Source organism: Poecilia reticulata, chromosome 2 (assembly GCF_904066995.2).
Source record: "Poecilia reticulata chromosome 2, P_reticulata-male-v2, whole genome shotgun sequence".
Lineage (NCBI taxonomy): Eukaryota > Metazoa > Chordata > Actinopteri > Cyprinodontiformes > Poeciliidae > Poecilia > Poecilia reticulata.
The window spans coordinates 17281032-17296908 of NC_088831.1; the positions used below are offsets into that span (position 1 = coordinate 17281032).

Below are 15877 nucleotides of genomic sequence, written 5' to 3' on the forward strand. Positions count from 1 at the left end.
GACGGGTCAGTCATTAGGTGGAGAATTAGTTGCAGTGAACTGTATTTATAGGTTTGAGAATAAAGAGGAATGAATCTGTGTGTACAGATATTTCAATCATTGACTTCTGAAGATTTTTATAAAACCATGTGATGAGAATATATAGTTTTGAAAGACACAGAGTTTTCAGTACAGATTATAGTTATTTCTGCTGGTTACTACAGTGTTTTGTTATGATGTACAGAAATTTGTTTTGCTTTTTTGGTTCGTCCAGAGGGTCTGAACTCTCAACTATTGAGAAACAATTGCTTGGACTGTGTTGAAGTTTTCAATTTTACCCAATCACTAACGTTTGCCTGACACGTATGTAATGCACCAGTATGAGGCTATGGAGCTTACCGGAAATAAACAACCATCCTCCACTGTGCAAAGAAAAGTGCAGATCTGAACCAGGCGGCTGCTAACGTCAATTTAATCATCTGGAAGTGTGACCAATATGGACTGAACGGCTTTGGCATTAATAAAACTACAATTCTGAAACAGCTCAGAATGTTGAGGAACTGCACAGGAAGGTAACAGCCAGACGAGGCTGCAGTGAGTCTTGAGTTTTATTTAGGAGAAGTCACTCCACTACTCCCTGGCCTCAACAGGTCAAGTTCCAAGTCCTCTGGCTCCTCAAACCTTGAACTCTCTGAACCCAGTCGGTCTGGCTTGAATCCTTTTGTTCCTCAGAGGAACATCAGATTATTATCCACCCCTACACTGTTCCTGTCGTTATTTGTGGCACCGTGGTGGTGGAATAAGCCACCATGAGAGCGCGACTGCACGTGTTTTAGGAATTTTGAAGATTAATCCGGTCATAGAACACCTGCTCCTCTAAGTGTTCTTCCTGCATGATGTCCTATAAAAACAACAAGTCGATCTGAGGAGTAGTTTTATGAGCCCTTTTTGGAGGAAGAGGGAAAATATTTCCCGTTTCTTTACCTGACTGTAAGCTGTAAAGCTCTGGCTTTCGCAAGAGTGCTTCACTGAGTAAGACGCGGCTTCAGATGACCTAACATAGCGTGTAACGTAAAACTGGCACAACAACTGCAACTTAATGTGCGTATTGGTTTCAAATGTTGGATTTAGTGCCGGCTCTCACACAGCCGTGAGTAAGCAGAACCATCTGGCAGATATGCAGAAAGCAGCCACTGAATGAACCCAGTGCAGAGTCATGTGTGGAGACTTTGCAACAGTGCAGAACAATATGTGCTTATGGGAAATATGTTTATCTACAAAAAAAAAAAACATTTCATCAGTCAGCTAACCCCCGTACCAGTGTAACGGGATTTGTTGGTGCTCATGCAGATAACCGTGAGGGTGCTCGAAAAAGTGAAAACAATCCCGCACGCATGCCAGAAACAGAAAACCTAAACATGCGTACATAACCAGCCACTAATCCAGCTGTGGTGTTGGGATTGATTGGTGTTTGAACTGCAGTAACACCTGCGGTTACACAGAAACTGTGGACTTATTTATAATTAGTAAGCTGTGTTGTACAGACACAGCTGGAGAGCATTTTGTTTTCCTTCTATAGTTTTGCATCATGTACAGGACCTTGCAAAAATATGCAAACCCCTTAAGCTTTTTTACATTTTGTCACAAACACAAACAGGCTGAGCAGAGAAAGGATCAGTCAGCGCAGCAGCCAAGAGGAGGTTGGAGGAGGTTTTTTTTCCATTTTCTCTCTTTCTACTGAAAACTGGATGAGAAAAGTTTTCAGTCTGGTGTTTTGGTCTCAACTAGTTCTACTTTCTGAAGGACAATTTTGTTTGCAGAAACTTCATAACTCATTTTATTTATTGTTTCTGTTGTTTTGTTTATTTATTTTTGATATTTAAAATGTCTTCCAGCTTTGGTGTTAAATATTCACTAGAATTTAAAGTTTATTGATCTTTGAGAATCTGTTCTTGCATTATTATGTCGCTACCATCATATTACCTGAAAACAATATTATTGTTTATCGCAATAACTTTTGGGGAAATTGATGATCCAGCAAAAATGTGTTATTGTGACATTCCTAGCCTGGAATAGGAAATGCAGCTCTCTATAGAATCTACATATTTTTCTTTTTCCGCTCTTCTAGCAAAGTGAGCCGTCAAACCTGATGTAGTAGTGGGCCAGGGGCAGGTTCATGTCCTGGCAGACCCCCAGGTGTTCGGGGTCCAGCAGTTGACACTCGGGCGACTGCAGGTAGCGGGCGAACCCGTCCAGGCCCAGCAGGCCGCGCTCCCGGCCCTGCGCCGACGGCTCGTAGCGCTTCAGCAGCTCCCAGCAGCCCTCGGTCGTAGCCAGGGACAAGCCCTGCTCTGTCTCCAGGAAGAGGCGGAGGTCCTGAGGGTCCAGGTACTCGCGGTCCTGGGACAGCTGAACCAGCAGGAAGTAAACGTCGGGTCGGGTGCAGAGCTCACAGAAGGCCTCCTGGAACTCCTCCCGCGTCACGTGGGAGGTGAGCTTCTCCTTGCTCCGCTGGATCTCCTTAAATCGCAGGCGGACCTGAGGAAAGCGCAGAGAGCATGATCACGAAAACTCATTTAGGTAACCACTGACCCAACACTTAGTAAGCTAATTCACGAAAAGGAATAAATGTGGTTTCAGCAAACTTTCTATCTTTATTTCAGTGAAGCAAGATGCAGCAGATCTATCAGTTTATTGTTCCCTCTCATTCGTCATCTGTTGGGGCAGCAGCACCAGAGCCATCAGGGCCAGAGACCTAAAGGCTCTACAAGCTGATAAAGACGGCTGGTTCTGTTCTGGTTCTGTTCTAGGGGCGACTGTGGAACCTCTGGATATGATGATGCAAAGAAGGAATTTACATAAAATCAACAAAACTATGGACAATCCTGAGCATTCTCTTCATGATGCTAGCTGCGTTTTTGTTACCAATGTATGCAAAATTTTGTTGCGGTTCCACTAATGTTGAAAAAGAAACTGTCACAAATGTGGTGTTTCCATTAAAGAAGAAACGCAATTAAAATAAAATCACATGTGAATAAGTTTGTTCGTGCAATGAATCATTAAAAAACAAGCCACGCCTTCATCCTCCCACCACTTCCTGTTGTCTTCTCCGTCTTCTCCTTCAGTAGTAAGAGCCGGTTCTTCATCATGTGACTCGACTGATGCGGAAAAAAAAGTTTTTCCATTGTAGTTTTGCAGAGTATGCTAATTTTGATACAGCTGTAAAGCAACCCAAATCGTTTTATCAAAAAATTTGTTTTTGCAAAATCGGCGTGTTTCCAGTAAGCAAATTTATTTTCAGAATTCCAATTTGCGCAGTTTTTTTGGTCAATGGAAAAGTAGCTACTGCCTTAGAAAAACAGCGTCTTCAGTCAGAAGCTTCTTCAGATTCGCTGCAACACAGACCGCTACGATCTCTTCTTGTAGATGTAGTTCCATCTACAAGACTCTGATAAATTTTGAATCAATATGAGTTGCAACAATTTTTAGTTTCCCTTTGGAATCAACAAAGCATTTTTGAATTAAGATTTCCAATCTGGATGTTGAAGTGAGCCACAGTGAATCATGAACCTCCTTCAACATTTTCTCTCTGCTCTCTCTATCATCTAATCTCTGCTTGCAGCAGTTCTCTTCAGATCTGATCTTGGCAAAGGCATGTTCCTGCTGGTTATCTCCTAAGCACACACAGATTCTCTTGGTTGCTTGTGATGTGAAAATAAGTCAGGACAGTGTCCTTCAGAAACTCTGGTCACGATGGACAAAATGCTCTGTTGTTCAGCAAAACACCCACCGAAAAAAACAAACACTTTTCAACCCACCTTACGCCAGAACTCTGATCTGCTTGGATTCGATGTGAATTTACAGCTTGTCACTTATCAGCTTCAGCGAAAAAAGGCCAATATTATAAATTCTTCATATGTAAAATTAGTTGTAGAAAACAGCATTGGAAGCATTAGAAGATCTATAATTGAAGAAAAATAAAGCAATTGAACCATTTTGTCAGCTGAGAGACATGGCTTCACTCTTTGATGATCTGATCCAGATCTGGATCAATTCACATTAATTTGCGGCAAAAGAATAAAACAGAGAAATAACTTGTGCTTTCCTATACTCAAACTTCAGACCCAATGGGTAAAGCTGTTTTTATGAACTGTGCCATCACTTTGCCAATGGAAAATGACCTTGGAGGCACAAAGATCAAATTTAGATATGATTCTATGTCCCGTCTTACCTTTGCCTCCTTGATGCCAGGGCACAGCTTGCAGACTGTGGTGACAGCCACATCCTCTGATACGATCCCATAGCCGTCCTCGTCAACCAGCGCGAACTCTGCTGCCAGCCACTCGCTCCTCATCTTGCTTCCCAGGCTGCCTTCTACCGCCACGCCTCCATCGCCCAGCCCTCCTCCCACTACCCCACACCCACCCCCAGCCCCGCCGATGATCGAAGGGTGGGCGAGAAGGTACCGCAAGCCCGTCACCCAGATGTTGGCCACGTCAGCTGACAACGCCACCAAATCTAGAGACTACAGAACGGTGGGAAAAAATGTGGGATGTTTAAAAAAAAAAAAAAACTGGTGATGACGTTTCAGAATTCCCTTTTCCAGAATAAAGGTGAGCCTGTTACCTGGTACTCGTCACCATGAATAATGGAGAATGCGGCTTCCTCGGCCAGATGTTCAGACAGAGGACCGTTGTGAAGAAACGTCTCTGTGCTTTTCCCAGTGCGGACCTCCTTGATGCTGGACACGTCCAGTCTGGCCCGCTCAGAGTCCTTTTTGGACGGCTCCCAGCGCAGGCAGCTCAGGTCTGTGTCCAAGGTGTAGAAGCGACAGTAGACCCTGGAATTGGGTCGGATCTTCTTCAGCTCACACCCACCTTGCATGAAAGCCAAGCAGTCCGCTGCACTGCTCACCTGCAACAACAGATCACGCAAATCTTGGATTAAGGGTCAAAGTGGAAACATGTTTGTGGAAGGCAGTAGTTCTTAGGAGAAATACCAAACGGTTTCCAAACATCCTTCCAATGTGGATTCTCTAAGTTCAAATGAAACACATTCAGCATTTTAAAAACCACTTCTAGGAAAACCTGCAGATAGCTTGCTCTGCTGCCAGAAAGAATGGCCTTCATTCTGTGGATGTTCTACTAACATGTGTGATGGGCTTCTCTTCTTCTCTTGAATCCAAAGGTTTGAACACTTAAAGGGATGTTTTGTCTTGTTTTCATGTATATGTTGCACAAAATATATCTAGAACAGCTACAAACAAACCCATTTGTTTTAATCAAATACTAATTTTATGTCCAAGCAAAACATGAATCAGCCACTGGCAAGAGCAGAGGTAAGCCATGTCTTGTAGTTTCTCACTCGGGCTGCAAACATCCCAGTTCTGTTCTACATAATCTCTAATTCTTTTAGTTTCTTGGTGGCTGCCGGGAAACCCAAACCTTCAGCTTCCTCCACAGATGGCTTCCTTAGCCTCTCTAAGGAAGCCATCTTGAGCTATTGTCCTACTGGATGATGCATCCATGACCCATCTTCAGTGTTTTAGCAAATACACAAAGGTTCTCCAGAAAGATTTTAAAGTACATGACCTGGCAAAATGATCAGACATCCCCAAATCATCATGTTTATAGCTCTTCTTCAAGTCGTGCACAATGACTTTAAGTTCATATTTTTCATGATCCGAATATGTTGATCTCATAGGCTTGATTTTGGTCTAATTTAATCACAGATCTCTCTCCCAAACCTTCCCAGAATCCTTTAAATGTTGACTAACCAAACCTAAGACAGCCCCAGAAACCTTACAGGCCGCTCAGTCTGTTACTGGGCCCGGTTACTAATGCTGTCATTGCAGACTGCTCTCAGCTGCCACTCGTAGGTTTTGTTCTGACCTCTCATCTCTCTTGTGATCAACCTCCCCTCGTGAGGTGTGTAGAGCTCCAGACGGAGTGTGATTGAAGGTCATTTTAGATTTTCACCTAAAGACACCAACACTGTTATCGCCTTTCCACAGAGTTGCTTGCGGCCCCTTCAAACCTTGTGCAGATCTGCAGCCATTAGGAGCCGAGATCAGGAGTATCCATAATTAACTGATTGACAGATAATTGTAATTTGTGAACCACACAGAGAAACAGCCAAATAGCTGGCGATTGGATACTCGCTCTAAATCGGTTTGTACATTTTCAGTGTCTGTGGATAATATTCCACTTTTAATCAGACTTCCATTAAAACTTTAACTTACAAAAATCAGTAGGAGATCAAATATTTATTCCACCGCTGTAGTAAAGGAAAGCAGTCAGTACTAAGAGGACCTGGTTGACCTTAGGTTCTTTCAGTATTTTGTTCAACATGAGTCAGCCTGCACTTCCTAGTGGAAAGACTCAGAAAATGCTTAATAGCATGAAAGATATTGGTCTGGGGGTAATCTTTCTAAAGTTTCTCCTCACTGTCGTAGTACAAAACAGTTAAGGATCCTGTAGATGTACTCAAAACCCACTGGGCTCTGGTGAGTCTCCAAGGGTCTGTACAGGGAGTTACTGAACCCTAAGGTCACAGTGGGATGACAATCCCTTCAACCTCAACCTGGACAAAACATAACGCAGAAACGGTTTCTTTGTCCAATGTTTCAATGACTCAGGAGCCCCTCGTTCATGAAACTGGTTCTAGTGTTATACTGGTGCTAATGCTAACTTAGCCTCTGCACCAAGTCCGATAAACTGCTTCCTTCTCAGGCCCAACTCTGAGCTGGGTCGGAAAAAAGAGCCGCTTTAGTCAGAAGTTGGAGGCGGGTGTGTGGAGACCGACAACCAATAAAACATTGAGTTCACCTTTGGACTCGTACAGTAAAAACAAAGCCCTGCAGCTTCAACAAAACACCAGACTAGCAGTGGAACCACACAGGCTAGCTGCTTCTAATGTTTGTACATTCCCAGTCACAGAGCTTAAGTGGATCAAAGGGACACATTGAGCATCGCTTACAGCTGATCTTTTCTTCTGAATCCAAAAACACCATTTCCTCCTCAGTTGTCAAGCACTGTTTTTTAAAGGGGCGGTAGTATTTTTCAGGAATGTAGTGGCATTTTACAGCACAATCATGCTTTCTTCGGTTGTTACAAAAACATTGTAAACATCAAACATGACGTCTCTGTCTCTTTAAGAAGCTCCTGCTCTTTCTGACACTTTGTCTTCAGGTTGTCATGACAACGTTCCTCCATTCAGCCTTTAACAACATTATGACTGTTGGACTGAGAGAGGACTGTAAGTAAGAATAGATTTTTTTTCGTTGTTTCTTGGAGAAGCTCCAGCCTTTCAATATTTACTCCACATTGTTGCATTTCTTCTGAATATTAAGTGGCAAAGTGTTATTTTCTGACTCCAAAAACTTCCACAAGCCGACAACGTGAGTTCGGGACACCGTTTCAAAGGTTGCTCCACATAATGAACAACACAACACACCGTCTGCATGTGAAATAAACTGTGACTTTAATCAGAGACTTCTTCGGCTCCCTGAAATATGAGCTGATGCAGAGAATCCATTAAAATAAGCTTACAAAGGATTGTTTTGTGTCACATCAGGAGGCTGTTATCTTTTTATGTTTTTTTACAATTAATTTTACTTTTTGCTGCATTGAATTTATTTCCACCCATACAGCCCATATTTAAGTCTTTAATAATTTCTGTTATTTAATTTGCCTGACGTCTCATTTCTGTGAATGCCCAGATGGACGGCACCAAGTCACTGTGAGTCACAGACCCAAATAAACTGAAATCATTTCATTTGTGCCCCGACATTTTGTAGCAAACACACTGTGGGTGTAAATTAAAAAAATTAGTTTTGGCACACACACGGTGGGAAAAATTAATATTTGTCCAGTTTTAAAGTTCCCTCGTGTACAAAGAGTGTAGAGGTCTGTAACGTAAACCTCAACTGTGAGAGACATAATTTATTTACAAAATCCAGAAAATCACACTCTATGATTTTTAAATAATTCATTTGCATTTGCGACGCCTTGGCAGAATAACACAGCTCTGTCTGACAGAAGGCCTGTATGGCAGCCTGGAGGGTTCAAGTCACTGTTTGTGGAAAGAAAAGCGGTCAGGATGTTGAGGAAAACCTCCGGGACCACCGAGGCTGGGAACGCCAGCGACACCATCCACAGTAAAGACAGTTTAACTTCAAGAAGTCAAGGATTTGGACTTGTTCCAAAAAACAAACTAAAGCTAACATGCTAATAATCAACCTATAGACCTATAAACTTAATCAGTTGTGAAAAGAAGAGTGCTCAAATATGCAGTCAGAATTAAAACAGAGACTGGAAAAAATGTGTCACAAAGATCCAACTTGACTCCATTTTATTGAATGTCAGTGTGGACGTGTGCACATGTTGAGAGAGTTTTTATGAACGTATGACAAAAAAAAAAATCTATAATTAATCCAAATTTTTGCCCAATTCTTGTTTTCCAAAACGACTGAGGCCTTTGTTGCAGAATAATCCTGCCTTAGAAAAAGAAAGGTTCAAATAATAAGAGCCGAACATGAATATGACATTCATGTTGGTGATGAGCGCTGATCACACTTTAAGCTACCTTCTTCTCAGAGGGCATGCTGCTGAAGGACACCGTCTTCTTCCTGCCTCCGCCCACCTTCTGCACCGACGGGTCCTGGGGAGACACAAGGACACCAAGCAACACTTAGTCAGATTTTCTTTTCTTCTTAAACAGATCCAGAGCAACAAATCAAAAGAAAGGTTCAAAAGGGGAAGTAAACATAGTGGCATCAGATTTCTGTCTGATTTTCTGAAAAAAAATAAAAGCTTATATGAACAAGCTTAAATGAATATGATCTGCTTTCATTTAAAACAGAAAACCAACTTTTACTCCTGCTGCCGCTGCCACACAACAGTATTAATACAGATAAACATGCATATCGCTATGGTTGATTGTGAAATATAGACCTAAACATAACTAAAGAAAGGCGCCTCCTTACATATTAGCTTAATTTATCATTCAAAAGAAGTGAAGCTAGCATGATTCTGTCAGCTAACCAGCTGTGTGCAGCAACATGTGGGAGAGGGGCAGCTGTGCAACCCTCCAATATCCAGAAAATACTGCTCACCTTCTCTGGCAACAAATTAAGTTAAGTCAATTTTATACACACAGCACATTAAAACAACAAGACACTTCAAAGTGACCACTTATGACAGCAAGCAATAAACACAACATTTTGTCAAATGCCTTCATCAAAATCATCAAGCAAACATCAGATCTGTTGATCAACGTTCCACCAATCAGAGGCAGCTACAAATAGGTGGGTTTCCATCTGAAGGAACTCGGCGTTTCGGCTGTTTTGAAGTTTTCTGGACGTTTGTTCCAGATCAGAGGAGCACAGAAGCCGAATGCTGTTTCTCCTGGTACCGAAATACTTTAATCTGAAATACAGCGACAAGGTGGAGGAAAATGTCATGACCTTGGTTTACCTTGACTCCAAGAACCAGAACCAGGCCTTACACCAGATAGAAAATAAAAAATAAACACACCGTTTCTAAAGACATGAATGTGTTTATGCCGAAGAAACAACAGAGGGGGTGCAGATCCCAGTCATGATGACAGAAGAGAAGCTCTTCTACTGTCTGCAGAATACCTGAGAATACCAAGTAACGTCTGAGAGCAGGTTACTTAAAGCAGCCTATTTATGCTACATTTACCACAGCAGCCAGCTGTATATTAACACATCAGTCGGTGTTAGAGCAACACACGGGTTGGATGTAGGCGGCGGTAACCCCCATCGTCACAGCAGATGTAGAGGTGCTAGAAGCACAGGCTGATTTTTAATAGCACCTTTCATTAAAATACACACTGTGTGACGTTATTATGTAATATGTCGCACATTTGTTTCTTATTCTTATTAAAATTCATTTCGGAAACATCCTGGTTGTATTCCCATATTCTGGACATTCTGAAGCTCAGTGAAGGTCAGAAAAATAATTAAAAAAAAGATCCAAAGTATCAGTAAAAGAACATAATGAATATGTCTCACTCCATGTGATGGAGACGTTCTGTAACATGATGGAGTTTGCATTGAACACTTCAGAGCTACTGATTTAACTTTGGTGTTTTGATTTAAAGTAAAACCTAAACAATTAATTATTATAAATTTTTTTTTAATAAGGAGAGTAACCGGCGTTCTAATAGAAAAGCGTTGTATGAGCAGGAAAAGTTTAAACTGCTCTTCTTTAACCCTCCCATGCTCTCAAAGATCGGGTCATTTGGACCCAACAAGCTTTTTATTTTGTGTGTGGTCCAGCAGGATCGCACTGAGTTTGTGTGCGTGCTGTTCCAGGAACTGACGGTCTGACGGGACTATCCCCTCATCTGCCATGTTCCTCCTGCAGTCAGATCGCAGGACGAACAAAGCACCAACAATTAGTTTTCATTTGGTTGGTGAACAAGAATTCGCAGATTATGTAATTAAGGTATTCTTTATATGATTTATTGCTGAAAATTGAATCATTGTTGTGAAATGTAACCATAAGGTTTTTATCTGTGTTCCAGAAAAAATGTTCATAATTTGCTGAAGCAAAACCATTTCTGAGATACAAGTTAATATGTTATATTCAATTAACTGAAACTAGAGTTCAGTTAAAGTGGACTAAACAGGGCTGGTGTGAACGCGCCCTGTGTGTGTGTTCAGGATGAAGCCAGAGAGACTGCCCTCAGCAGTGAGGAGGGGATCACTTGTGTTGTGGTGAATAATGAGTTGGATTATAACCTGCTTGGAACAGAAAAACGTCAGCTTCCTCTGCAAGACCCGTTACCTTAAAAACCTCAAGTCCCATCAGCAGGACACAGTGGACGGATTCAGAAATCCAGTCTGACCAGCGTGTGTGAGGTTACTAATCTTAAGTGTGACAAACACGAGATTATTCTGTCTTGGAATCGAAAGTCGCTCGGTGTTTTGTTTCACAGCAGGTGAAGTTCAGGAGAAATCAGGCGCAGTGTGAATCTGTCAGCTTGTTGTGACAGTGAACAATCCCCGGCGCTGACAGTAACCCCCGCAGAGGGAGCCGCTTCCTGTCTCTGGCTGCACAGATACAAAAAGACAGCCTGATTCTGAGACCGAGAGAAAATGTTGAGAAGTTAAAGACTGTTAGGTCTGCACAGGGTTCACTTGCAAACAGGTCGTCTCTGGTGCAGAATGAGCTGCCGCTGCTGTGGCAGGACGGGACCATCTGTGTTTCCACTGACTATACAAATACGTAAATTTACATTTCGAAAATAAATTTGCTTAATGAAAACATGGCAATTTGGAAAAAAAACAACAACAAATGACTTTTTTTTTCAATAAAAAGTTTTGGGATGAGGTGGGTTTTTGGCCATAGAGAAATTGTTGTTTTTCACATCACGAGTCACATGATCAACAACCAGATCAACACCACAATTGGAAAATTCAGTTGTTTTTTTTTTACATTAGTGAAATATCGACAAAGTTTTGCACGTTTGTAACTGAAAAGCAGCTAATGACATCCGGCCGTGTTTCTCTCTGCTGCTGGGTTTTGGGTGAGTTCTTTCCATCAGATGAACAGGAAGGCCCAATGAGAACTCCACATGTGGGAATCCTATTAGCAAAGTTTTTCAAATGTTAACATAAAATAATGCATGTGTGTGTGTCTCTGCGTTGTCGTGGTGACCTGTCCAGGGAGTCTCCCACCTCTAGCCCAATGACAAGCGGACTTAGACCATGGATGCAGTTTGAGTTTGTCTTTATTTCTCTGTTTTTGGAGGCACTAAGCGCTTTTGTTGGCAAACAGTTGTCAAGGTGGTTCTGTAAGCTGTACCGCAAAATCATGTGCCAGAGCAACAAGCATTTAATCAGCAGTCAGAATAATTTTTTATGTGAAAGGAGCGCGCGGCATCTGTGGCGGCCTGCTGGTTTGCAGAAGGCTGATGTGAGAACCTCCTGCAGCTCACAGCTGATCTATTGAGCAGGGAAAATGAATAAAAGAACATTGGCTGTGCCAGGCGCTTCAATTTGACAACTTTACCTCCTACACAACAGCAACCCACATAAACACTCTGGTAATTAAATCACAAAGCAGCGCAGAAACTGTCAAACATCCTGCCAGCCGGCAGGAGCGTGTTCCTGGACCGGCTCACATCGAGTTACAGTTAAGGTTTATTTTCCTACTGTAGGTGCTGCAGTAATGTGTTTAAAGCAACAGAAAACGGATGAGAAAATCAGATCAAAGCATGTCGAAGTGCTGGAGTGGCCTAGTCAAAGACCAAACCTAAATCCAGGGACACAGGATACGACAGGAGAGGCTGACATGCAACTCAGGAGTATTTTATTTTGAAAAATGTGAACTTCCGCCTCCTTTTGAGCAAAGACAGTTTATGTAGCTCAGTTCAGTCATTTCTATTCCACATACGAAAGTCAGACCAGGAAGTCAAACCACCTCATGACACCAGCTACTAGTGTCCAACTCCAGTCCTCATAAGCTGTCAGCCAACAGGCCTGACACAATGACACAACTGGCTGGACCATAAATTGTCCCGTAGGTTATTGTGATAAACAATAGTATTGCCATTTTGAGACCATGTTTGAGTAATATAATGGTAATATCATAATAATGCACAAACACATTCTCAAAAATCAATAAACTTTAAATTCTAATGAACATTTAACACTGGAACTGGAAGACATTTTAAATATCCAAAATAAATTAACAAAACAACAGAAACAACAAATAAAATGGATCATGAAGTCTCTGTAAACAAAACTGTCCTTCAAAAAAAAGAGACCAAAGAACCAGAATAAAGACTTTTGTCATCTAGTTTCTGGTAGAGAGAGAGAAAAGAGAAAAACGAATAAATTATTCAAACAGAGATCATGGAGCTCGTTTTAATTCATTGTGTGATTATTTATTGATTTATTGATTTATTGCTTATTGCGACAAGCTCTCCTACTTGTGCCCAAATCCCTTTGAGAAAGTCTGGCAAGACTTGAAAAACTTTTGACAAGTGGAGTCTTAAAGCTGAACTCATGAAAGTAAATTTGTTGGGCTTCTCCTCAGTCAGTCAACAATTCTGAGAGGCGCACGGCCAGACAGTACGCGTAAAAACAGAGAAAATTAATGTCTCAGCTCACACTGCGAAAATATTTTGGTCACTAAATGAGAAAAGCAGGTGAAGTGAGGCTGTAAAAGAGGGACTGATGGAGAAGCAGCTGATTGTATAACACAATTTGACTTTTTGTTTAAATTAGAAAACTATGCGTCTTTTTCCCTGTAGGTGTGGGAATTCATTTATTCTGATAAATTTCTTACCAAGTTAAGAATTTTTGATTTATCGCTGTTATGAATTCCAATAAATGGGATTTATAACATCATTCACTGAAACTGTCTGTAATGTCAGGACTTTTTATTATATTTTATTTATTATGGGTTCAAAGAGAGTATCAATAAACACCAAGTAATTTGAAAATATGATTAGATCCAGTTAAGTAACACAAACCACACTTCTTTATGTGACTGGCGACTTAAGGTCACCTAAAAATGACATCATAAATAGTTCTCATCGTCACTTTTGTTATTATCACAAAATATTGTGATAACACTTTAAGTCCATTTCACCCACTCTTATTTCGTTGTGTGTTACTTCCTATTGGTCAAACACATAAAAAAATACCCATAAAATACATTTTGATATACGTATGCATTTTTAGAAATCATGATTTTTTTTTTTCAAACTGTTTTATTTCCACCAGAAGGAAACTTTCAACAACTCTGATTTGACAGACTTTGCTAACGTTGTTCAGAGGAGCAGAACCATGTGCAGGATGAAGAGTTCGCAGAGCGCAGAGCCCTGAGGAGCGAAAAAAGAAGAAAAAAAACCGACGGTGATTACTTCCAAGAAAAGAAGCAGAGAAAGCAGAAAAGAACAGAAACGCTCGACGACAATCGTTGCCCCTCAGCTTCCACGGCACAAACAGCAGATTGATTTCCGATTCAATTACCCAGACAGCGGGGCATACGGCGGGCCAGCGGGGTCAGAGTTTGCTTGGTTTTCTTGACTGACGCAACTGTCCCACTAAATGTCTTTTATACTAAGTTGCTCAGTGATAAAGCCGGACAGACGAGCTTAGAGAAAGCAGGTCAGCGGGTATTTAGGTAGAGTCCGGCTCGGACATTTGGGAACACTGACGTTATTGTGGCTGTCGCTGCTAATCCGTTGTCAGGCTATTATATGTAAGCATGTTTCTGCGGACGCCCTGACGTCTCGCCGCTGGACGCAGGACGCCACCCAGGAAACTACAGCCATGCCCAGCCTTTTAATGTGAACTTTGGTTTGGAGTTTAAAAACAGGCTTCATTCAGCTATAATCCACAGCTTGCCTTAGGCTTCCTCCCTCTCCCACCCCCCACTCTTCTCTCTGAAACTAAAATTTTTCTCTCTGCTTGTGAATATTGCCAGAGGAAGGAAAAACCGTGGCACAGATGGAGAGATAGTACAGAAAATGAGACCAACAGCTGCAGGGAAGAGGAGAGATGCAAGAGGGGCCAGACAGGACGAGACAGGAGAATGGATTTAATATGAAGGGTGACTTCAAGTGGACAAACCAGCAAACCAAAGAGAGCAGCAGTCGCTCCTCAAAGCGTCTGATGAAATGAACGAGCGAATGAGAGATGAAGGAGTGGTGAGCCAGGAAGCAGGGACAACAAATGGATTTAAAACAATAGGTGATTGTCATGGGAAAAACAACTGGAGAGGCTCTTCACCCGGCAAACTCTTCGAAATGATGATGATGGCTGGACGCAGGAAACCCGGGAGATGAACAGACTCCGGCTCAAAGGTTAAGTTCGCTGCAGCAGCACAGAAACTGTCAACTGACCAGGATTAAGCAGAATGAACAGGTGTCTACAGCAGTAAAGGAAATAGCTTCTGCTCTGACATTCTCTAACCTTCAGTCACATTCACACTCTGGAGGAGAACGGGCAGACGGGCTTGAGGTAACAGAAACACGGCATTAGCTTAAATAGCCACTTGCTACAACTGAGGGAAACAGAATGACTGACCCACTTTGGGCGGCTGAGCATCACTGACACACCACAGCCTGGCCGAGTATTGCTGATGAGTCTTTTCAGTTGGAATATCGTAGAACAGGAGTTTCACAGATTGGGCTCTCAGCTGACAAATCAGCAGAAAATCAAGTCAACATGAACCAAAATCTCTGAGGATTTTTCAACACCTTGTTGTATCTGTTCTACGAAGAAATAAGGCGCTCTTAGTGACCAAGCGCTTCCTCAGGGCTAGTATTGCATGAATAATAAAGTGACTGGTCACTGTTTACATCATTTCTACTGTTCTGATATTAGTGCATCTCAAATGTCACAGCCACAACCAAATAAAACGCGTGTCAAACTCCAAGACTGCCATAGTTAGCATAGTTGTGTGCTTATTAAACATTGTCAAATCAAATTAGCTTTTATTTGTACACTGCCAAATTACATCAGTGTGAAGGGGTGTTACATATTTAATCTTAAAAAGTAATCTACACTTAGATTACAGATTATCACTGGGTAGTTTCATCTGTACCTTACTAAGCTGATGCTCCCTCTGTGCTTATACACAAGTTCACTCACATCAGCATGTCAAATGCTTGAAGAACCACCAACAGCATGACAAAGTGAGCAGCCGACAAATTACCTCAGCTGATTATTATTTGACCACATGGGGGGACCGTCAGCGAGTGTATGAAGCAATCACCTGTCATCTCCAGATGATTAAAATACAACAATAAAAGCAGAGAGTGTATATTTCCTGCTACGTACCAAGACCTTTATAATTTTTTTTAACACAATGAACACCATATATAGACAGTCAAGTCATACCTGAAACAGTAA

At 41.7% G+C, this 15877-nt stretch overlaps 1 protein-coding gene across 1 annotated transcript in view; it reads right to left on the reverse strand.

Moving 5' to 3' along the window:
• plcl1 (phospholipase C like 1) overlaps window positions 1–15877 on the reverse strand; it is a 164492-nt gene that overhangs the window by 31209 nt on the left and 117406 nt on the right. The window contains exons 3-6 of the mRNA XM_081598901.1: window positions 8566–8640; window positions 4606–4893; window positions 4211–4504; window positions 2126–2517 (exon numbers count right to left, since the gene is read on the reverse strand). Of these exons, the coding sequence (XP_081455027.1) occupies window positions 2126–2517; window positions 4211–4504; window positions 4606–4893; window positions 8566–8640 (1049 nt within the window). The remainder of the gene's footprint in view (window positions 1–2125; window positions 2518–4210; window positions 4505–4605; window positions 4894–8565; window positions 8641–15877) is intronic.